This window comes from Argopecten irradians, chromosome 6 (assembly GCF_041381155.1).
Source record: "Argopecten irradians isolate NY chromosome 6, Ai_NY, whole genome shotgun sequence".
Taxonomy (NCBI): domain Eukaryota; kingdom Metazoa; phylum Mollusca; class Bivalvia; order Pectinida; family Pectinidae; genus Argopecten; species Argopecten irradians.
Genome location: NC_091139.1, coordinates 21,499,163 through 21,523,876, shown reverse-complemented (window position 1 = coordinate 21,523,876; position 24,714 = coordinate 21,499,163). Strand labels below are relative to the sequence as shown.

The 24,714-nt window shown below is 34.5% G+C and overlaps 1 protein-coding gene across 4 annotated transcripts in view; it reads left to right on the top strand.

Moving 5' to 3' along the window:
* LOC138325314 (microtubule-associated serine/threonine-protein kinase 3-like) overlaps nucleotides 1–24,408 on the top strand; it is a 77,795-nt gene extending 53,387 nt beyond the window's left edge. For 2 of the 4 annotated variants that reach the window (XM_069270873.1, XM_069270876.1), the window contains 22 exons: nucleotides 5,021–5,102; nucleotides 5,618–5,784; nucleotides 9,625–9,645; nucleotides 11,067–11,139; nucleotides 11,914–12,123; nucleotides 12,619–12,717; nucleotides 15,491–15,617; nucleotides 15,829–15,884; nucleotides 16,060–16,142; nucleotides 16,484–16,658; nucleotides 16,993–17,084; nucleotides 17,358–17,438; nucleotides 17,809–17,879; nucleotides 18,256–18,372; nucleotides 18,538–18,648; nucleotides 19,046–19,273; nucleotides 19,572–19,708; nucleotides 20,098–20,330; nucleotides 20,788–20,945; nucleotides 21,193–21,333; nucleotides 21,770–21,978; nucleotides 22,320–24,408. In XM_069270873.1, the coding sequence (XP_069126974.1) occupies nucleotides 5,021–5,102; nucleotides 5,618–5,784; nucleotides 9,625–9,645; nucleotides 11,067–11,139; nucleotides 11,914–12,123; nucleotides 12,619–12,717; nucleotides 15,491–15,617; nucleotides 15,829–15,884; nucleotides 16,060–16,142; nucleotides 16,484–16,658; nucleotides 16,993–17,084; nucleotides 17,358–17,438; nucleotides 17,809–17,879; nucleotides 18,256–18,372; nucleotides 18,538–18,648; nucleotides 19,046–19,273; nucleotides 19,572–19,708; nucleotides 20,098–20,330; nucleotides 20,788–20,945; nucleotides 21,193–21,333; nucleotides 21,770–21,978; nucleotides 22,320–23,294 (3,646 nt within the window). In that variant the 3' untranslated portion in view covers nucleotides 23,295–24,408. The remainder of the gene's footprint in view (nucleotides 1–5,020; nucleotides 5,103–5,617; nucleotides 5,785–9,624; nucleotides 9,646–11,066; nucleotides 11,140–11,913; nucleotides 12,124–12,618; nucleotides 12,718–15,490; nucleotides 15,618–15,828; nucleotides 15,885–16,059; nucleotides 16,143–16,483; nucleotides 16,659–16,992; nucleotides 17,085–17,357; nucleotides 17,439–17,808; nucleotides 17,880–18,255; nucleotides 18,373–18,537; nucleotides 18,649–19,045; nucleotides 19,274–19,571; nucleotides 19,709–20,097; nucleotides 20,331–20,787; nucleotides 20,946–21,192; nucleotides 21,334–21,769; nucleotides 21,979–22,319) is intronic. The other 2 variants (XM_069270874.1, XM_069270875.1) reach the window with 2 other exon arrangements.
* The last annotated feature ends 306 nt before the right edge of the window (nucleotides 24,409–24,714 follow it).

The following is a 24,714-nucleotide window of genomic DNA, read 5'->3' as shown; positions in this document are numbered from 1 at the left end:
TTGTGTATATGTAGAAGAAATGACAACAGTGTTTTGTGTATATGTAGAAGAAATGACAACAGTGTTTTGTGTGTATATGTAGAAGAAATGACAACAGTGTTTTGTGTATATGTAGAAGAAAGACAACAGTGTTTTGTGTATATGTAGAAGAAATGACAACAGTGTTTTGTGTATATGTGAAGAAATGACAACAGTGTTTTGTGTATATGTAGAAGAAATGACAACAGTGTTTTGTGTATATGTGAAGAAAATGACAACAGTGTTTTGTGTATATGTAGAAGAAATGACAACAGTGTTTTGTGTATATGTAGAAGAAATGACAACAGTGTTTTGTGTATATGTGAAGAAATGACAACAGTGTTTTGTGTATATGTAGAAGAAATGACAACAGTGTTTTGTGTATATGTAGAAGAAATGACAACAGTGTTTTGTGTATATGTAGAAGAAATGACAACAGTGTTTTGTGTATATGTAGAAGAAATGACAACAGTGTTTTGTGTATATGTAAAGAAATGACAACAGTGTTTTGTGTATATGTGGAAGAAATGACAACAGTGTTTTGTGTATATGTAGAAGAAATGACAACAGTGTTTTGTGTATATGTAGAAGAAATGACAACAGTGTTTTGTGTATATGTAGAAGAAATGACAACAGTGTTTTGTGTATATGTGGAAGAAATGACAACAGTGTTTTGTGTATATGTGGAAGAAATGACAACAGTGTTTTGTGTATATGTGGAAGAAATGACAACAGTGTTTTGTGTATATGTAGAAGAAATGACAACAGTGTTTTGTGTATATGTGAAGAAATGACAACAGTGTTTTGTGTATATGTGGAAGAAATGACAACAGTGTTTTGTGTATATGTAGAAGAAATGACAACAGTGTTTTGTGTATATGTAGAAGAAATGACAACAGTGTTTTGTGTATATGTGAAGAAATGACAACAGTGTTTTGTGTATATGTAGAAGAAATGACAACAGTGTTTTGTGTATATGTGAAGAAATGACAACAGTGTTTTGTGTATATGTAGAAGAAATGACAACAGTGTTTTGTGTATATGTAGAAGAAATGACAACAGTGTTTTGTGTATATGTGGAAGAAATGACAACAGTGTTTTGTGTATTGTGAGAAATGAAACAGTGTTTGTGTATATGTAGAAGAAATGACAACAGTGTTTTGTGTATATGTAGAAGAAATGACAACAGTGTTTTGTGTATATGTAGAAGAAATGACAACAGTGTTTTGTGTATATGTAGAAGAAATGACAACAGTGTTTTGTGTATATGTAGAAGAAATGACAACAGTGTTTTGTGTATATGTAGAAGAAATGACAACAGTGTTTTGTGTATATGTAGAAGAAATGACAACAGTGTTTTGTGTATATGTAGAAGAAATGACAACAGTGTTTTGTGTATATGTAGAAGAAATGACAACAGTGTTTTGTGTATATGTAGAAGAAATGACAACAGTGTTTTGTGTATATGTAGAAGAAATGACAACAGTGTTTTGTGTATATGTAGAAGAAATGACAACAGTGTTTTGTGTATATGTAGAAGAAATGACAACAGTGTTTTGTGTATATTGTAAAAAATGTACAACAGTGTTTTGTGTATATGTAGAAGAAATGACAACAGTGTTTTGTGTATATGTAGAAGAAATGACAACAGTGTTTTGTGTATATGTAGAAGAAATGACAACAGTGTTTTGTGTATATGTAGAAGAAATGACAACAGTGTTTTGTGTATATGTAGAAGAAATGACAACAGTGTTTTGTGTATATGTAGAAGAAATGACAACAGTGTTTTGTGTATATGTAGAAGAAATGACAACAGTGTTTTGTGTATATGTAGAAGAAATGACAACCTTGTTTTGTGTATATGTAGAAGAAATGACAACAGTGTTTTTTGTGTATATGTAGAAGAAATGACAACAGTGTTTTGTGTATATGTAGAAGAAATGACAACAGTGTTTTGTGTATATGTAGAAGAAATGACAACAGTGTTTTGTGTATATGTAGAAGAAATGACAACAGTGTTTTGTGTATATGTAGAAGAAATGACAACAGTGTTTTGTGTATATGTAGAAGAAATGACAACAGTGTTTTGTGTATATGTAGAAGAAATGACAACAGTGTTTTGTGTATATGTAGAAGAAATGACAACAGTGTTTTGTGTATATGTAGAAGAAATGACAACAGTGTTTTGTGTATATGTAGAAGAAATGACAACAGTGTTTTGTGTATATGTAGAAGAAATGACAACAGTGTTTTGTGTATATGTGGAAGAAATGACAACAGTGTTTTGTGTATATAGAAGAAATGACAACAGTGTTTTGTGTGTATGTAGAAGAAATGACAACAGTGTTTTGTGTATATGTAGAAGAAATGACAACAGTGTTTTGTGTATATGTAGAAGAAATGACAACAGTGTTTTGTGTATATGTAGAAGAAATGACAACAGTGTTTTGTGTATATGTGGAAGAAATGACAACAGTGTTTTGTGTATATGTAGAAGAAATGACAACAGTGTTTTGTGTATATGTAGAAGAAATGACAACAGTGTTTTGTGTATATGTAGAAGAAATGACAACAGTGTTTTGTGTATATGTAGAAGAAATGACAACAGTGTTTTGTGTATATGTAGAAGAAATGACAACAGTGTTTTGTGTATATGTAGAAGAAATGACAACAGTGTTTTGTGTATATGTAGAAGAAATGACAACAGTGTTTTGTGTATATGTAGAAGAAATGACAACAGTGTTTTGTGTATATGTAGAAGAAATGACAACAGTGTTTTGTGTATATGTAGAAGAAATGACAACAGTGTTTTGTGTATATGTAGAAGAAATGACAACAGTGTTTTGTGTGTATATGTAGAAGAAATGACAACAGTGTTTTGTGTATATGTAGAAGAAATGACAACAGTGTTTTGTGTATATGTAGAAGAAATGACAACAGTGTTTTGTGTATATGTAGAAGAAATGACAACAGTGTTTTGTGTATATGTGAAGAAATGACAACAGTGTTTTGTTTCTATGTAGAAGAAATGACAACAGTGTTTTGTGTATATGTAGAAGAAATGACAACAGTGTTTTGTGTATATGTAGAAGAAATGACAACAGTGTTTTTGTGTATATGTAGAAGAAATGACAACAGTGTTTTGTGTATATGTAGAAGAAATGACAACAGTGTTTTGTGTATATGTAGAAGAAATGACAACAGTGTTTTGTGTATATGTAGAAGAAATGACAACAGTGTTTTGTGTATATGTAGAAGAAATGACAACAGTGTTTTGTTTCTATGTAGAAGAAATGACAACAGTGTTTTGTTTCTATGTAGAAGAAATGACAACAGTGTTTTGTGTATATGTAGAAGAAATGACAACAGTGTTTTGTGTATATGTAGAAGAAATGACAACAGTGTTTTGTTTCTATGTAGAAGAAATGACAACAGTGTTTTGTTGTATATGTAGAAGAAATGACAACAGTGTTTTGTTTCTATGTAGAAGAAATGACAACAGTGTTTTGTTTTTTCTATGTAGAAGAAATGACAACAGTGTTTTGTTTATATGTAGAAGAAATGACAACAGTGTTTTGTGTATATGTAGAAGAAATGACAACAGTGTTTTGTGTATATGTAGAAGAAATGACAACAGTGTTTTGTGTATATGTGGAAGAAATGACAACAGTGTTTTGTGTATATGTAGAAGAAATGACAACAGTGTTTTGTGTATATGTAGAAGAAATGACAACAGTGTTTTGTGTATATGTAGAAGAAATGACAACAGTGTTTTGTGTATATGTAGAAGAAATGACAACAGTGTTTTGTGTATATGTAGAAGAAATGACAACAGTGTTTTTGTAGTAGAAAATATGTTTGAAGAAATGACAACAGTGTTTTGTGTTTGTAGAAGAAATGACAACAGTGTTTTGTGTATATGTAGAAGAAATGACAACAGTGTTTTGTTTCTATGTAGAAGAAATGACAACAGTGTTTTGTTTCTATGTAGAAGAAATGACAACAGTGTTTTGTGTTATGTAGAAGAAATGACAACAGTGTTTTGTTTATGTAGAAGAAATGACAACAGTGTTTTGTGTATGTAATGAAGAAGAGAAATGACAACAGTGTTTTGTTTCTATGTAGAAGAAATGACAACAGTGTTTTGTTTCTATGTAGAAGAAATGACAACAGTGTTTTGTGTATATGTAGAAGAAATGACAACAGTGTTTTGTGTATATGTAGAAGAAATGACAACAGTGTTTTGTGTTATATGTAGAAGAAATGACAACAGTGTTTTGTGTATATGTAGAAGAAATGACAACAGTGTTTGTGTATATGTAGAAGAAATGACAACAGTGTTTTGTTTCTATGTAGAAGAAATGACAACAGTGTTTTGTGTATATGTAGAAGAAATGACAACAGTGTTTTGTGTATATGTAGAAGAAATGACAACAGTGTTTTGTGTATATGTAGAAGAAATGACAACAGTGTTTTGTGTATATGTAGAAGAAATGACAACAGTGTTTTGTGTATATGTAGAAGAAATGACAACAGTGTTTTGTGTATATGTAGAAGAAATGACAACAGTGTTTTGTGTATATGTAGAAGAAATGACAACAGTGTTTTGTGTATATGTAGAAGAAATGACAACAGTGTTTTTTGTATATGTAGAAGAAATGACAACAGTGTTTTGTGTATATGTAGAAGAAATGATACTGAAGAGGTTGCTGTAGAGTGGTACTGCCTATAATTAAACTATGTTGTATTGTTAAGATGTAATTATCATTGTTTGTGATGGTGTCTGAATGGTTACAATGTTCCTACACATTGTTATAAATTACTTGTTCTCAACTATGGGGAATTGAGTTTTAAATCCACCAGGAGCAGTGACTGTAGGCCAATGGTTTTCCTCTGGGTACTCCAGCTTTCTTCCTCCTCCTAGTATATAGGTACACCCTGAAATGACCCCTGCAGTAAATAGGATATAAACATGTTTGATATAATGATTGTATGTTTGTAGGTGTGATGGCAGACGCTGGTCCTTTGCTTCCCTTCCTTCGTCAGGGTACGGGACCAACACCCCAGGCAGTTCCAATGTATCTGTAAGTCACTCAATTCTACATATATATGGGTCAAGTTTTTCCAGTCGTATATACAAATTTTCAATGCAGTCTGCCCCTTTAACAAGACGTTGTGAAACAATGCCAGACTACATGGACCTAGTTCTAAAAGACCTGATATTAAAGGGAGGGGCAGAAGACTATAGTAATATCTAATGTATAGTGTATTCATGAGGAGACTGATAGTATCAGAAGTCAAAATCACCATAATAGATATCCAATTTACCCCTGAAGACACATTTAGACTATTCTAAATCAATGACTAGACCAGTTCATTAGGAAATTTCATGGTATAAACCAACCCCACAAATGAGTAAAACCCTATTTATAAAACTTATTGATTCTTGCATACATATTGGTTTGTTTTATTAGGTAGTAATCATCAGCTATGAGCAGGGATGTTTTAATTGTGATCATGTGACATAAATGATGATATACATGTGGGAGGGGGGGGGGGATGCATAAGACTTTGTTTGAGTTGGAGCTTTATTTTGCAGTCCCAGTATTCTTCCCAGGAAAAGTTGAATCAGATTGCCTACCCTTTGGGAAGCGATGAACTGTCACTTTTTACACGGAACCTCACAACAGCTGATCATACTGTTGATGAAGATGGCGGTCACTCACCTGTGTCCCCTCTCATGCGGCCACGGTCACGCAGTCTCAGGTATAACCAAAATAACTTTCATAGCTTTAAGTGAATAAATGAAAATTAAAACCAGGATGTTATGTGTGTTCTTAACTCATAGAATATAAACTTGCAATGAACAAGTAGCTTTCAAAGATCTGAAAATGTCATCCTCTGCATGTCACTAACACTGTTAAAGTTATATATGTAGAATTACTAACAGGAAGGCTGGAGTCATTATTGTATAATATAAGGAAGCACTGATAGCTGACCATTATAACAAGTCATTATAATGTGCAGACTAGATGACAAATCGAATTATTATTTATGATTGTCATATAGCAGCCAATAACACAATCAATGAAATAATACTACAATGTTGAATTTGTATAATGAAAATTACTTGTCATAGCCATTGTTAGTGTTTCAAGGTTAACGAGTAATGATTTATACAGTAAAACATGTTTATAACGAACATGTTTACAGTGAATCCATGGTTATAAAGTAGTGGTTTTCATTCCTCCCAATGTTACTGTAATACATTTGCAATATGTGTACAATGAACTATACAGTGCTGTGCTACATGACTACCTATACAATACTGAATGTTTGTCATTTTCAAAAATCATGCTTACTGGAAAGTACATTATGAGATTACCATTGAAAATATCTTATCCAACTATTGGTTGTATAGTTTGAGTCAGTTTTCTTTTCTTTTTCAAGTAAATAGTGGAGAAATTTCAAAATTTCCTTTGTGTACCAGAAAATTGGAATTGGTTTGAGAGAAAATACCTTTTCTTGTGCGAGAAAAACAAAATGTTGTAAAAACCTTCATTATCCTGTAATGTAATGATAACCTTCTGGAAGCTAATGATTTATTGCTATCCTTCATATCAATAATATGGGATTTTGGAAGATGTTCCTGGTATTTACCAACACCATGCCTGACTCTTCATTAACACGGGATGTGTTGATGTTAGGTGTGTGAGTAACGGCATGTGAATCGATGTGTCTACAACTGTAGTGTAAGCTCTCTACATGATGTACCTGACTCGGATAGTAATTAAACTAATACATACTATTGACCTGTGATGGATGATGGTTTCACATATGACTAGAAAGTACAAGAAAAAGAAAAAAAACCACCATGAAACAGTCACAAATTACTTGCAATCTAACTGTTCATAAACTTGACGTAGCTTTTAATATTAAAATTAATCTAGAATAAAAAATGACTATTTTCGTTTTCGTTGCATGAAATTATTTAAAGAATTCAATAGAATTGGAATTGAAAAAAAAAAAGAGAGGGGGGGGGGGAAACTCATTATATTGATTTTAGTCTTCGATATTTTAATTTGCTTAGAAAATGCATTTCAATGAATCTTTGGAGTCATTAGTGATAAGTGTTAATCTCAGGAATTGATTTTCATGTGATTTACTCTAAAATTTGTTTAGTTAAATGATTCTTTAATGATCAGTATTTGTTACCTGGATGACATTATAATAGTAAATAGTTATTTTCCGTGAGAGAAGTAATTTGGAATATTTTGTGAAGGATTTCCCACTGACAGCAGTTATTTATCAGTGCTATTCAGCATTAGGAGGATTTAATTCTGAATAAATTAATGGATGCATTGTGGTCTCAGCTGCTACAGTCATTGTAGAGAAGAAGTTTGATTTCTAATTAATTGGAAAATATAATTAAGAAAAATGTTGTTTGTTGTAAGATCATGCTGAAGAGATTTTTCCTGATTTCCCTTTGGCTGTGTGGCATCCAAAACATTTAATCTTTTTCGTGACATTTTTATCCCCCGCTTTCTCCAAAACGGGGGATATTAATTTGAGTTTGTCTGTCCGTCCGTCCATCTGTCCATCTGTCTGCCTGTCCATCTGTCTGTAACACTTCGTTTCCATGCAATAACTGTAACAAATGTAAACTGATTTTCTTCAAACTTAAGGGCTCAGCCAAATTCGATGGCGACTGTCGTTGGACCTTATTTAGCGGAGTTATGGCCCTTTGAATTACTAAAAAGTCATTTTCTGCCATTTCTGTACAATAAGTGTAACAAATGTAAACCAATTTTCTTCAAACTTAGTAACAAGGTTAAATGCTTTAAGGACTCGACCAAGTTCGATCGCGACTTTTGGCCGACATTATGTAGTGGAGTTATGGCCCTTTGATATACTGAAAACGACATTTTTTGCCATTCCCTTTACAATAATTGTAACAAATGTAAACCAATTATCTTAAAAGTTAATATCGAAGTTAATGCCTTAAGAGCTCAGCCAAATTTAATAGTTACTTTCAGCGGACATTATTTAACACAGATTATGCCCCTTTCATTTACTAAAAATTTCAGTTTCTGCCATTTCCATGTAATAACTGTAACAAATGTAAACTGATTTTATTCATACTTGGTAACATAGTTAAATGTCTTAAGGGCACATAGTTAAACGTCTTAAGGGCTCCGCCACATTTGATTGCCACTATTATTTTATCGTATTCAAGCACATTAACAGGGTTCAATGTTTTTTCATGTTTCAACCAAGGTTAAACCTAACCTCAATAATGTTTACCTACAATATGTCCTGAAAGCAGGGGATGGAAATTCCACGAATTTGCTTGTTTGTGAATAACATATATTTGTACTGTTATCAAATTAGAACAGATATATAAAGAAATGACGTGGCCTCTCTCTGCAGACAGTAGAAATCCTGCTGATATTAAACATAAAAAGATCACATTCTTCTGGTTCACTTTATTGTTGGATCATTTAGGTAAAAATGTTCATACAAATGTTAATACAATTAATGTGTGAATTTGTGTTTGGTATTCATTAATTAATATTAGCTGAAATACAAAATCAACCTCACAATGGTACTCTTTACAAGGTGTTGGACATCAAATGTCCATGCAAATATCAATGGTTTAGTGAAGTTTACTGGACACTTACATACTCAAAAAATTGATTAGCATACATTAATACACAATTAATTAAAAGGTCATGGACAGTTTGATTTCTGTGGTAAATCCTTACTACTGGCTTGTGATGGGTAAATTATAGAGTCTGTTAGAGATATCAGAGTTTAAAAATAGTCAGCTGTATCATGGAATTAGGTACTGTGACTTGTGCCAATAAAAAGAATTCAGGTAATCAGTGTCAATTGTAAGAATTTAGAACACAAAAGTGCCAAAAACAAGAATTTGGCACCAAAGTGAAAATATCCATGTACACGGACATGTAAACATTTTTCCATGTTTTAAAAAGTCTTAAGACGATTATTTTTAATACTTGTTACTTGATCCTTGGAAGAAGACATGATATTAAATGGCTTAATTAGTAATGCTACATGACATGTAATTAGTAATACTACACAATATGGAATGTTCTTTGTCCATTTTTTACAAGTATCATTTCAGCATATATTGTTGTTAATGTTTCATGAGCAATATCAGCTAACAAAACCATGAAAGAAAGTACAACTTACCAACTAATTTTCATATACTAATTATTCTTTTCATTTACTCCATGGAAATCATTTTCATTGCCAATAATCCATTATTACATCCTTAAGAATCCACTTATGAAACAAATTCTATTTTCACTGTAAATGTATTGGTGATATGATCTATAGCTTCATTAATTGGGTGTAAATTGGTATATAAAACGGCTACACGTTCAAAATGACTTTGTAAAAATGTCGCAATCAATATTGGTTGGCTTTTAAATTGATTTCCAATCCTAACACTATTGTTTAGTTTATTAACCAAATAACCCTGATCAGTAACTGTTGTCTGACCGATGAACTTTGGTTTACATGTTACACTAACTCTTGTTGGTTTTTATTTTTACCTGCCGTCCTTGCTTTGGTGAGCAGTTTATCCTGGCTAGCGTTAGAGTAAGATTGGTTTTATTCTTTCACATGTTTGGTATATTTTACTATGTTATATATATTTACCTTTTGTTTGTTTCTCCCAATGCTTTCAAACCCTTACTTATATGTAGATGTACAAAAGAGTTATTTTGACTTATACAAGTTCTGAAAGTAACAAAAAAGTTCTAAAAATAGTTTCAGAACCAAGAATATTAAATTGGATTTAACTGCAAGTGTGAATATTTCTTAAAGTATTCTGATAATTATTTTAGCATTGGTAAACAAAATATACAATTCGTAAAATATTACTATCTTTATATGATGTTATTTTATTTGGAAAGAATCAAGAGAGATTTACTTTTTCGATTAGTTTAACCTTAGTTTGCCCTGGAAAAAGCTAAATCAACACGATTTAGGACAAATCCTTTTGATTTTGTTTTTAGTTTGATATATTCTGATGTACTTTTTTGTTGTCTGTACATGTATAACCATCAGCCTGTGGCAAGGGTTAATGGTTGATTTTAGTATAAAGAATAAAAGTATACAGACCATTGTGATTAAACATATTGTGGCATGATGAACGAGTACCTAACTAGCAAAAAGATAATGACTAGTAGATAGTATAAATAAGATATTTATCCAGGCGTGTAGTAGCGGTAAATGTTGTACAGTTTGTAGTGCCATATTTGTTCTAGCCTGGCTTTGTTTGTTGTCAGCAGCCCTTTGGAACTCAGAACGCCAGTTCATTATTCAATCTTTTAAAGAAAATAATTTGAATGAATAAAAAGCTGGTCCTATATATATGTACATATTTGCTTGCATGAAGCACAGTTAGAATGGCACTAAGGTTCAATTGATTATACAATATGTAAAACCCAAGCTGACATCCATATATTATGAGCTGTCATTTTCCTTAATTTGGCATATACATGTACATGTATACTAATCTATGTATTACTATGTAAAAAAAACCCATAGGTGATTTGTGTCTCATAAAAAGGAATTGTATGGAGATACTCTACTTTTTGAGCTTAAATGTAAAAATAGTGGCCAACACATTCAATATATACCTGATGTTTTTTCTATCTGTGAGGTGTATAACTAAAACGAAGTGTGTGTCTACGTCTGTCATTGACATCATTGTTTAGCATCACACAATTCATCTCCGTTACAGATTGTTGTTATCTCCCAGTCTTATTAAAGTCATGTTGTACATATAACTTTATAATGATACAATGTATAGTTAGAGGGAACTTTATAATGATACAATGTATAGTTAGAGGGAGCTATAAGTCTTGTATTGTAGTCTACAATCCTTGCTACAAGCCTGTAGGAAATGATGTGATAAAGGTCTGCAGTTTGTGATAGAAGTTGTAATTGGAGTGTAATACAGGCCTAATTAGCCTCTTTTGATGAAGTTAATTATTCTTATTTGTATTTTGTAGTAGTCCAGGTCGCTCTCCCGGCGGAGATGAAATCATTATGATGAACAGCGTGTATAAAGAACGGTTCCCAAAGGTAACTAGACCTCAATAATGCTACAATTTCCAATATACAACCTCAGTGTTCTGTCAGTAAGAAGCTTATCAATATATATTGTTGATGTCTCCGTTATCTTGATCACATACTTCAAAGGAAGGGATTTTAATACATTGTCAAAGGAGACACAAATAAACACATGCAATTTGTTTGATAACTATCAACAAACAGATTTGAAATCTCCAAGCAATTTGTCTGATTATATAGCTTTTAACAAACAAATTTGAAATCTCCCAAATAATTTTGAATTTTGTAATTTTGAACCTATTGTTAATTTCTGGTCCTATATATTTTCCCAAAAAAGAAGTGAATTAGCTTTTCTTTTAATTACATGTGTAAAAAGGATTATCAAAACAGATTTATAAACTAATATCTAAAATCAAGTCTCATGACTTTCAGCAAATTGATATATTTTGTAATACTTATTTTATTTTATTGACTGGAGGTCATGTAAAAAGTTGCACTTACACAGAATTGAAAAACAAAAATGAAGACGGAAAAAATCGGGGCAGCTGAATTTTATGCAAAAAACTGAATTATTTCAATAACCATTACGCCATTAGGTGGAGTCTGGCTTTCACTGAAAAAAACACTGAATGTTGATGCGAGTCAAGAATTTTCCTGAAAGACCTTGTGATGTCCTTTTTGTGTGACAAGGGAGATAAATGTAATATAGACCAACTACTTTAAAGTAAGGAGAGATAATTAAAGCTAACACCTGACTAAGTTCTGATAAATATTTTGTTGTGATAGGCTACAGCTCAGATGGAGGAAAAACTGAGTAACTTTATCGAACAAAACAAGGTGTTACCGACAGAACAGGAAGGGGACGCAATCACACGTTTCCTACACCACCAAGTTATAGAGCTGGCACGCGACTGTCTCACCCAGTCCATAGACAAACTCATCACTCGCTCCTACTTCTTTGATCTATCGGACAAGCTTGAGAAACTTCTGGAAGATGTAAGTCAGAATCAAGTAAAATTGAGCTGGGTGCTTTTTTTTTTTTTTATTTAATTTTTGATATATTTCAGATTTATTAGGTCACCTGACCATATAGGTCATGGTGACCTATTGCGATAGTCTTTTGTTTAGTTAGTTACTTCTAGGAATGTGTTCTACACAGTGGCATGCTCACAATTAAGTGTATTAATATTTCTTAATGATTTTTCTATGAAATGAAATCAATATGGTTTTATAACAGGTTTGGTAATTGTCATTCATACCAATTTAATTGGCAATTATCCTCTTGCATGAATACCCTGCTCAATGTTCTTTAGAATGAAAGTGAATGTTACTAAGACTGATTTGGACAATCAAACTTATTTGTTTGGCTCTATAATGCTTGTAAAAGGAAAGTTACATTCGGTTACATTCAATTTATTTAAGAGTAACCGCTAGTTTTTCATTTAAAATCATTTTGTCATTTGATAACATTGTACACTGTTTGAGTTACAGGCCCAGGAGCGAGAGTTTGTGGCCTACAACTACATATATCCCCTGGTGAAGAAGTTACTGCTGATTCTGTCTCGTCCCATCCGTTTACTCGAGTGTCTGGTTAGTACAGCTTCACATTGATATACCATTACTGTCTTACCTTAAACTCGAGTGTCTGGTTAGTACAGCTTCACATTGATATACCATTACTGTCTTACCTTAAACTCAAGTGTCTGGTTAGTACAGCTTCACATTGATATACCATTACTGTCTTACCTTAAACTCAAGTGTCTGGTTAGTACAGCTTCACATTGATATACTGTCTCGTCCCATCCGTTTACTCGAGTGTCTGGTTAGTACAGCTTCACATTGATATACCATTACTGTCTTACCTTAAACTCAAGTGTCTGGTTAGTACAGCTTCACATTGATATACCATTACTGTCTTACCTTAAACTCAAGTGTCTGGTTAGTACAGCTTCACATTGATATACCATTACTGTCTTACCTTAAACTCAAGTGTCTGGTTAGTACAGCTTCACATTGATATACCATTACTGTCTTACCTTAAACTCAAGTGTCTGGTTAGTACAGCTTCACATTGATATACCATTACAGTCTTAACTTTAACTCAAGTGTCTGGTTAGTACAGCTTCACATTGATATACCATTACTGTCTTACCTTAAACTCGATTGTATGGTTAGTACAGCTTCACATTGATATACCATTACTGTCTTACCTTTAACTCAAGTGTCTGGTTAGTACAGCTTCACATTGATAAACCATTACTGTCTTACCTTAAACTCAAGTGTCTGGTTAGTACAGCTGCACATTGATATACCATTACTGTCTTACCTTAAACTCAAGTGTCTGGTTAGTACAGCTGCACATTGATATACCATTACTGTCTTACCTTTAACTCAAGTGTCTGGTTAGTACAGCTTCACATTGATATACCATTACTGTCTTACCTTAAACTCAAGTGTCTGGTTAGTACAGCTTCACATTGATATACCATTACTGTCTTACCTTAAACTCAATTGTATGGTTAGTACAGCTTCACATTGATATACCATTACTTACTGTCTTACCTTAAACTCAAGTGTATGGTTAGTACAGCTTCACATTGATATACCATTACTGTCTTACCTTAAACTCAAGTGTCTAGTTAGTACAGCTTCACATTGATATACCATTACTGTCTTACCTTAAACTCAAGTGTCTGGTTAGTACAGCTTCACATTGATATACCATTACTTACTGTCTTACCTTAAACTCAAGTGTCTGGTTAGTACAGCTTCACATTGATATACCATTACTGTCTTACCTTAAACTCAAGTGTCTGGTTAGTACAGCTTCACATTGATATACCATTACTGTCTTACCTTAAACTCAAGTGTCTGGTTAGTACAGCTTCACATTGATATACCATTACTTACTGTCTTACCTTAAACTCAAGTGTATGGTTAGTACAGCTTCACATTGATATACCATTACTCTCTTACCTTAAACTCAATTGTATGGTTAGTACAGCTTCACATTGATATACCATTACTGTCTTACCTTAAACTCGAGTGTCTGGTAAGTACAGCTTCACATTGATATACCATTACTGTCTTACCTTAAACTCAAGTGTCTGGTTAGTACAGCTTCACATTGATATACCATTACAGTCTTACCTTTAACTCAAGTGTCTGGTTAGTACAGCTTCACATTGATATACCATTACTGTCTTACCTTAAACTCAAGTGTATGGTTAGTACAGCTTCACATTGATATACCATTACTGTCTTACCTTAAACTCAAGTGTCTGGTTAGTACAGCTTCACATTGATATACCATTACTTACTGTCTTACCTTTAACTCAAGTGTCTGGTTAGTACAGCTTCACATTGATATACCATTACTGTCTTACCTTAAACTCAAGTGTCTGGTTAGTACAGCTTCACATTGATATACCATTACTGTCTTACCTTAAACTCAAGTGTCTGGTAAGTACAGCTTCACATTGATATACCATTACTTACTGTCTTACCTTTAACTCAAGTGTCTGGTTAGTACAGCTTCACATTGATATACCATTACTGTCTTACCTTAAACTCAAGTGTCTGGTTAGTACAGCTTCACATTGATATACCATTACTGTCTTACCTTAAACTCAAGTGTCTGGTTAGTACAGCTTCACATTGATATACCATTACTGTCTTACCTTAAACTCAAGTGTCTGGTTAGTACAGCTTCACATTGATATACCATTACTGTCTTACCTTAAACTCGAGTGTCTGGTAAGTACAGCTTCACATTGATATACCATTACTGTCTTACCTTAAACTCAAGTGTCTGGTAAGTACAGCTTCACATTGATATACCATTACAGTCTTACCTTAAACTCAAGTGTCTGGTTAGTACAGCTTCACATTGATATACCATTACTGTCTTACCTTATACCTGTAAATTAAATAAATGATAGTGACCTGTTGATCCATGCCTTAGCTCCATTGCTTTAGTGTCTTTGTAATATGCTTCAAAAACAATTTCTTGAAAACATATCCTTAAGTAAAAATGATCTTTTTATGGGTGGGTGGTATACTGGAACCAGGCTGTCTGTAGACACAACCTTGTCCAGTGAACTCCTCCTAAACTACTTGACAGATTTTGATAAAATTTGGTACACAGAACCCTGACATAAAGGGGAGTTGAGTAAACTACATAAGGTTCTGCAATGTTCCCTACCAATGGAGTTATTAATAAATTTGTGCTGCGGGGGTATTAGTGGTCCACTCTGGTGACGGTTCTAGTTTCAATCTGCGACTAAAAGTTTAATATTTCTTTGAATAATGAGATTCCTGTTCCATCAGAAAGTGACCTGAATTATCTGTGTCTGTTGTACAGGAGTTTGACCCTGAACAGTTTTACCAGTTACTGGAGGCAGCTGAAGGGCAAGCCAAGGAGAAGATTAAAGCTGACATACCTCAATATATCATCAACAAACTCGGTTTAAACAGGGACCCTCTGGAAGGTACGTACGAAATCAACCTCACCGCGAAGTCTCAAATATCATATAATATTAGCACATATCTTCCATCTAGGATGCTTTCAGCTTGATTAAGTGTAATTTTCATTTATACATGATTATCAATTATGTTGATAATAAGTTCAGTATCGTGTCACTTTTGTTACCAGAAGGTGTCTGTTTCGTTATATCATAAGTCTGTTTATTATGTCCACAGATATGGGTATGGATGACCCTGATGAGAGTATGGAAGCTGAAGAGGAATTCATGGAGGTGTGTATAGAGAAATTTAAATATAAATAGATATACGAGTCATTCCTAACACTGATTTAAGCAAATTTACTTTCATACACCGAAATTTGAACTTCTCCCAAACTGATTGATGATGAGTGTGTAGAGTCTGCTGCAAGTTAAGATGAATATTCATCATTTATTTCTTGTCTTTCAGAGAAGAGATTATGTGCCAAAGTTCAAAACGCCTCGTGAGGAGGATTTTGAGACAATCAAACTGATCAGCAATGGTGCTTACGCGTAAGTAGCCCTCCTAAAATGGCATATAGCAAAAGTATTTGTGAAATAAAAAGAATTTTGATTTTCATTGAAAAAGAAGAAAAAAGAAGAAGAAATTATATGCTAAAATTCTATAATTTGACTTGATGGTGTTGAAACATTTGTGTTTATAAGCAATGTACAAACCTTTGATTGGTAATACCATTTGGGTACCATTACCTATTTAGCCATGTTCCACTCCATAGACAAATTTGGCTCAATTAGTTCGACTAAAAATAAAATTTTTAGCAAGGATCAATGCTTTTTAAAATTATTTATTTGGTAAGCAGCCATATTGATAATGTGTGTTTTTTCTTTGATAGGGCGGTATACTTAGTTCGTCACAAAGACAGTCGACAGCGGTTTGCGATGAAGAAGATTTGTAAACAGAATTTAATCCTGCGGAACCAGACAGAACAAGTGTACACGGAGAGAGACATACTCAGTTTTACAGAAAACCCATTTGTGGTCAGCATGTACTGTAGCTTCGACACCAAGGTCAGTCTAACATCCTGCTTAACCCATTGTTTGTCTTAGATTTACAATTCATTTAGTTAATATCACTACCTCTCTGTGGGTATTTTGACCAAGTCTTTAATTTTTGTTCCAAACATATCTCAGTACCACTCAATTTTTGTTTTTTCTTTAGATAGTGATACAAAGCTAGAAGATTTTGTGGGGACATCAGCAAACTTTCTTTTTATGGTGGTAGTTATTTAGTCTTGTAGACAACATTTAAAAGTTTGTACACATGGCAAGACTCTTTGTAAGAGTCTGGCATTATGATCTAGATCAATTTTTTTTTAATCAATAAATATGAATTGCATTACAGAAGCACCTGTGTATGGTGATGGAGTACGTAGAGGGAGGGGACTGTGCTAACCTCGTAAAGAAGTGGGGACCACTGCCTTTTGATCTTGCCAGGTAAGTTTCTGTCTCTGATACCATCTATAAGATAATGCTGTTTTCATATGTAAACAAAAATCATTTTCAAATATTAGTTTATGACTCCAAGAGCTTTTCCAATGTAACTATTATCTTTTGAGATTTAAGAAAATACAATGGGAGAGTACCAATTTACAATTATACTGCTTGTTGGAGAAAAGATTGAAATATTGGATCAACTCTCTTCATACATTCATCAAAACATTTTCGTTCATGTCTGGCATGTTATAATGATTTTGTTTGTTTTGATAGGATGTACTTTGCAGAAACCGTGCTGGCTTTGGAGTATCTTCATAGTTACGGCATCGTACACCGAGATCTCAAACCAGACAAGTAGGTATAGTCCTATGTATACAGATGTTATTTCCTGTATGTGTAAGACACAATAGTCATTTACAGGAACACCATTACATTTGTGGTTCTGTAGATAGTTCCTATCTTTGTTCAAATGTTTTGCAAGGTTACACTGATTTACGGGGCTTGCCTAAGATTTTGAGAACCATCAATATTTATTTGTACTGGAACTCATCAAAACTCAAAGTTAGTGTTCTAGACTCTCCTCAAAAACTCCTGCGTAAATTGCTGGGTTACAAAGCTTCAATGGCATAATTAATGAATGTTTATGACATCAATTCTTTTTGTATTGATTCAACTTGAGCTTTCCATGTTTCGTTATCTTAACTGTGTCTGTATCTTTTTCCAGCCTTCTAATCACTGCTACAGGACACATCAAACTGACAGATTTTGGTCTCTCCAAAATTGGACTCATGAGTTGTAAGTAACATGCAAGAAAGACATATGATTATGAATACTTCATGAATGGAAATAATTAAAGTAAAGCAGTCAAGTGAAGTATGGAATATTTTCTCAGTTTATTCCTGAATTTGTATTATGTACCTGGGGCTCTCCTGACTTGTCCTGTCCCATTGGGTCGTTTCTTATTCAGTATGACCAGCTTTGACATAAGGAGACAGGCATTTCTCCTTACAGAGATTTCTACGTTAATTCAGTTTGATTGGTTGTTTTTGTGTTATAGTTTATAACCAGTAAAGGAAGGGGAAATTGGGTCACCAGTATTTTGAAATAAAATGCAAAAGAAGGTATAACTAGACTATAGCTAGTTGTTTACACAATGCATATCTTGTTCCAGTGACGACCAATTTATACGAGGGTTCTCTTGATAAGGACTGTAAGCAGTTCCGCGACAAACAGCTATTTGGAACACCAGAGTATATTGCACCAGAAGTCATCTTACGTCAAGGCTATGGTGAGTCTCGGTCGTGTTTGATTTTGTTAGGGTTGACAGCCAGCTTATACAACTATAAAATAAACCTAACATATAAAGTTCCCCACAAGAAGTCTAGAGAAGCCAAACCTTACTTTGATCTCCAGCTGTTGTGTCAATATTAAGTGATGTATCTATCTGCTACAGGTAAACCAGTGGACTGGTGGTCGATGGGAATTATTCTGTATGAATTCCTGGTTGGATGTCCACCATTCTTCGGGGAGTCACCTGAGGAGCTCTTCTCACAGGTCATCAATGGTAAGAACAATGCCAATAAAAATAGCAAGACCATAGTATTGTAAATAAAGATGTGTTGGCTGTTCATTAAATACTAGGATCGAACTACCGGTGAAAAATTTGGAAATACAATGTATGTTAAAAAAAAAAAGAGTATCACATGGAAATAGAATGCATTTTACTCGATACATTAACCACTATTTCCCTATTTGTGTGTTGGAAAATGGTTATTTGACCAGTGGTGCATGTTTTAATCTAAAACTTTAAAGGTACAACTGTATAATTTAAGCAATCCTACCATATCAAAGACTCATCCCTTGTACATATATACAGACTTTTCAAAGAAAGCCTTATCATACCTTGTTTGCTATCATTAACTGTTTATGACCCTGACTCCACTAACCTTTGACTTTTGTAGAGGAAATAGAGTGGCCTCAGGAGGAGGATTGGCAGGTACGGGACGATGCCCGTGACCTTATTACACAGCTGCTGCAACACAACCCCCTCAATCGCCTCGGAACAGGAGGAGGCAGCGAGGTCAAGGAACACATCTTCTTCCTGGATGTGGATTGGGAGCGAATTCTACGCAAAAAAGCAGAGTTTGTGCCAGAATTGGAGGATGAAGAAGACACTAGCTTCTTTGACAGTAAGATTACCCTCAGTCTTTTGTTGTCTATTGCCTGTTTCAGTTATAAATGAGTAACACTGGAGTTACTGTTTACCTGACGGTTGTAAGTCCTGCCTGAATGCTTTACAAAGACAGATAATAGCCAGAGAAAATGTCAGGCTACTGACTAATAATTAATTGTTTACAATAAAAGCATAAGTGACTGAATCAAGTGTAACTCAGATTTGAAGGATAGAAACAAAGGAATGATAATCCAACATTTGTCGGTGACAACATTCTGAATAAACAGTTTTACATTATTCTTTGATCATTTTAGCACGAATGGATCGGTACAACCATGACCTAGATGCTGATGACACAGAGGATGATGGCGAAGATGTGTTATTTCAGAGTTTCTCCTCCTGCTCACCTCGTTACAGCAAAGTCTACTCCAAAATAGAGGAGCTGCATGAGGTATGTTGTCATAATAACATCTTAACATATGTAGTTATTATACGTGTGGAGAGATTACTTACAATAGTCAATCAGGAATTCTCTTACAGCTTCTCGGTATAATATTCTCTTAGGTTTACTTGGCTTACACAGTTGATAAAAAGGAAGAGTTGTACTAGTGCCAACAAGCATGTTGATAGATCTATGAACACTCCTCTCTACAGTTACATATTTTTCCCAGCTAATTTAAGCCTTAAATCATATTTACAAGCAATGTGAGGTTGTTTTAACAAATTATTAGATTCTTGGTGAATTTGCAAGCTGCAGGGAATGTATCAATAATTTGTTATCAAATGGGGGAGGGGAAGAAACAAAATCAGTGATCAAATGACAAAATTATTTTAAAACAGAACAAAGAGAAAGAGAGTCGACGGAGACATTCCAGTGCAGATGAAATGCGTACAAGATTATTAGAGAAGCAGGCTTTGGATAGGAAGGATTCCAACCAATCAGAGGGCTCCGATTCCTCCACAGAGATCCAAGGGTACCTACGACGCGACACTAGTAGTACACTTGTCGACACTTTAGATCGTAATGATGGTTCTATGAAGCTCGACGAGGATGTGTTCAGCTCTCCTGAGGCGTAAGTGTGTGACAGAATTGTTTTATATAGACTGATACTATGTCCACTCCTGGAGGTGTGAAAAAGTCACTGGAATAAGCATTATCAGGGCATTAAATAAGTATAAAAGCTTATACACACACTGTACTCCAAACTTTGATACACAGAAGAAAAATCAGCAGAAAATGGATTTTACCCCTATAATTGAATCAGAAAAGCTAAGGATGCTCTGAAAATTGAAGGAAAGCAAGTTGTATCATACATTTATATGGGTAAAGCTTGGGCTGCTGTTTAACTAATGACTTTAGGTGCCAAAGAAAGATAAAAATCTGGGCAAAACAATTGAAAAAGAATATTATGTACAGTTTAATGATAGAGCCAAGCATAATATTTTGAAAGATTCGTTTTACTATATTGTTATGCATACAGTCTCCTTTGTTTGATTGGATGTTTGATTTAATTGCGTATGTTTTGGTAGCACACCACGATCCCAGCCTAAGACCAGTACCCCCGAGAGTGCTGAGAGAGACGAGTCCAGCTCAAAGAAACAGGAAATCCGCCCACCTATCATCAAGAGTGTCATTCCAAAATTTGCCATCTCTACTGACGATGACAAGGGCCAAGGATTGTGTAAAGGTAGCTAGATATTCTAGACTTTGTAGCCTATTTACAAAATAATTATTTTAAACTTTGATTTTGAACTAAACGGATGATGAATCCTACTATCTTCTAAAACACACATGTTAATTATTAGAAGTTTAAAAGCTGTCTTTCCTTGTCGCAATTTATCTAAATATTATAGTTTCAGAATTTTCAGGGTTCTGGTGAATGTAGAAATGATGTGTGTGACTTGAATGTAGAAATGATGTGTGTGACTTGACAGATGTCTTTTCAGAGTTATCTCCCGTGGATGAGAACAAGGAGAAAGGCAGCGTGACACTACCCAGTATGAGTATCGGAGGACGGAAACAGCTCCAGAAATCAGCGTCGACCACTGCTCTTACGCTCCTTATACAGCCAACAGGTAGGTAGCATAGTAGCATCTCTTCAAAGACCAAATATATGACATTGCTAATATAGATTTTGTGTAAAATATCATCTATATTTATAAGTGTTGCCCTTGACTTTGTCATGGGACTTTAGTTTGTGTATAAATCTATATATAATTTCAGATTGAATTATTGTCATGACTATATCAATATTCTGTTTGAACTAATGCCATATTTTCTGTACTTGATTGCTTGTAAAGAATTAGGATTTAAACTATAATATGAATAAGGTAATTTGCTAAAACATTTCACAGACTTCTGTAAATAGATTTTACTGTATAAGTCTTTTTTAAACTGAAGTAGTTTGTAATCTATGTATTACAACATTTTGTTACATACTCTTTATAAATAATTATGTATATCAACAATTTAACAAAACATGAATTTTTATATTAATATTGTTTTCCCTAGATGATTTTATATCTGCACCAGTTACTTCCCCTGGATCAAGTACAAGTTCTCGGGATGGATCACCTTCCAGGGATGTCTCACCACTCGCTCGGAATCTCAAACCACCAACAATTATAAAGAAAGGAGCACGAGGCTTTGGCTTTAATATCCATACAATCCGTGTGTATCAAGGGGACTCGGACGTCTACACTCTCCAACACATTGTCGTGGTAAGTCAAATAAAAACGCTATTAAAAGCAGAAAGGACATTTTACTGACTCTAATTACAGGTAAATATTTTACCTCTTAAAGCAAACATCAATATCTTTGCTAGTTTAGAAACATTTTGGTTGTTGTTGTCATGCTTGTGTCTTTGTTTAACATATATTGGTCTTCTTTTAAACCTATTTCTTTTCATGGTGTCTGATGGATCTCATACTTGTTAAAGATAAAGAAACCTCACTCCAAAATGTTCATCTATTCACTTAAGTTTGATGTACAAAGAAACACTTGCTGTGATACATTGACAAAGTTGACATACATTAAGGAGATACTTTGTGTATTGTTTCAGAGTGTTGAACAGAACAGCCCAGCGTTTGAGGTAGGGTTACGGCCAGGAGATCTAATCACTCATGTTAATGATGAGCCTATCCAAAGTCTCCTCCATACACAAGTCATCCACCTCATCCTAAAAGGTGGAAACGTTGTACAGATCCGCACCATCCCAATGGAAAGCACCACAATCAAAACTGTACAGAGCAAGCGACGGAGTCACCCTGGCAAGATGGCCCGTAGATCTAGCCAGCGTAAACGACAGGAACGTAAGGGGGAGAAAAAGAAAGGCCGGTCTCTGTTACGACGTCTAAGCACCAAGAAGACTGACCACCATATCCTTCCCAGTTCTCCACTGACTTCCTCGAGGTCTTATTCCTCCAGTACATTTAGTAAGTCGTGGTCGTGTGGGGACAGTACTCCAGGGACAGGCAAGGCCAATAGGTCCTTACCTATCTCCATGCCATGGTCACCAGACTCGTCAGCAGCCAACTCTTCCACAAGTTCTTCCCCTAGTTCATCGGCCCCTAACTCTCCAGCAAGCTCCTCACAGTTTTGTCGACCAAGCTCCCTACATGGACTCAAGCACAAACGTGCACAGAGCCTCAAGTCTCCACATCGTCGCAAGTCTGTACACAATATCCCTCTGTCTCCTCTAGCTCGTACACCCTCCCCGTCTCCAATGCCTCCTGCTTCTCCCACGCGTAGCCCTAGTCCTCTTGCACTTGCTCATGGGCACCAGATCGGCAGCTCAAACATGGTACAGCAGACAATACCGTCTCATCTGAACTCATCAACACAGGCTCCTGCAACCACTCCTGTGGCAAGGAAGCCATCGTTTACACGCCCCAAAAGCTGTGAGCCTGGATCGCCATTGTTACGCCGAGCTTTGTCTCCTGACAGACTCCACCCTAACTCTGCTGAGAAAGTCACGCCCGTACCAAGGAAGGCGTCATTACAGGAAAAAAAGAGTAGTCTCTCGGACGCTCTATGACATTTGTGTTGTGATAATCTATTTAAAGAATATCTACTCAAAGGGCTCAACTGCAATCTGATGTGTGTAGTATTGTTGGTGTGAATGGTCTTCATCCCGAGGACAAAATCGTCTGGGGATGGGATTGGAATGGGAACGGTATGCTGGATGGTCATCATTTGTCTGGATTTAGTGCTGTTTTTCATGTGATAAGATTCAAACTGGAATGAAGACAGTGGAATAGCCGAATGTTGTGTATGAGACAACTGTTTTCATATCATAGTTGGAAATCTGTGATGTTCCAAAGACAATGAAGGAAATGTGGGGATTACTCAAATGTGAGCCTGGTTTCCATGGCTACCAGTACGTCTAGTATGCACTACATATGTGTGCTCTACATAAGTAAGCTTTTTCCTTTTTTTGCTCACTTTTAGGTGTTCAAAACAATTTTTGTTTTCAATTAACTTGGTGCTGTGTGTATGTGAATGTAGCTGCAAGTATTCCACAGTATCTACGGTAACAACCCATTGGACTTTTATTTTCCATGAATATTGTTACATATGGAGTGAAAAAACAGCAAAATATTGGAATTGTTTTCTGAGGTTGTAATGAAATGATTGTCAAGGCATAGGACAGAAATTGTGTAGTGTAGGTAAGAGTGTGTAAAGGTAGAGTATATCTACTATACCATGGCCATAGTGCTAAACACGAATAAATGATTATATGGTAAATGTTATAGGAAGTGAGAAGTCTATATTTAACTTGTGTATCTGTGTGGCACCAACTTATGTTCAAGGAACAAATCATAAATTATTAAACTCATTCATGGACTTGATGGTTTACCGTATGTATACCATCATGTGATATTATTGGTGTGTGTTTGAGTTGTGTTAGCTGTTATGTTATCGCCTGTGATTAAATTGTACTACTATGTGCTTTCAACAGAGTCCGCAACAAGTCAGTGTGCCGGGCCGATAGTAGCTGTATAACACAAAATCTTCATTCAGGCCCTAATATATAACTTGTTGACCCCTGAAAAAAACATTTGAATTCTTCTTTTTCAAGGTTTGATCATTTTATCAGATAATTGATGGGGTTGAATGAGTTTTCAGCTTATACCATGGCCGTTTTCAATTAAACGAAAACGGCCCATGTGTATATACCGTCATGGTTAGCCAATATAGCAATTACATGTATCGCACATAAGATTATTTGTTTATTGAATCTACAAGAAGAAATTATTAGAGCACAATCAAGATTTCATGTTATACAGTTAAGTAATGTCTCTAGCTAGCTATATCATAGGTGACTGAGACAACAAAAGAATGGCAAGCTTAAATGAATATATTAAAGATTCTAGAAGAATACTCAATTATTTTGTACTTGTAACATATATATATATATCTATATATCTTTTTTGAATTTCCTTTTTTATGATAAT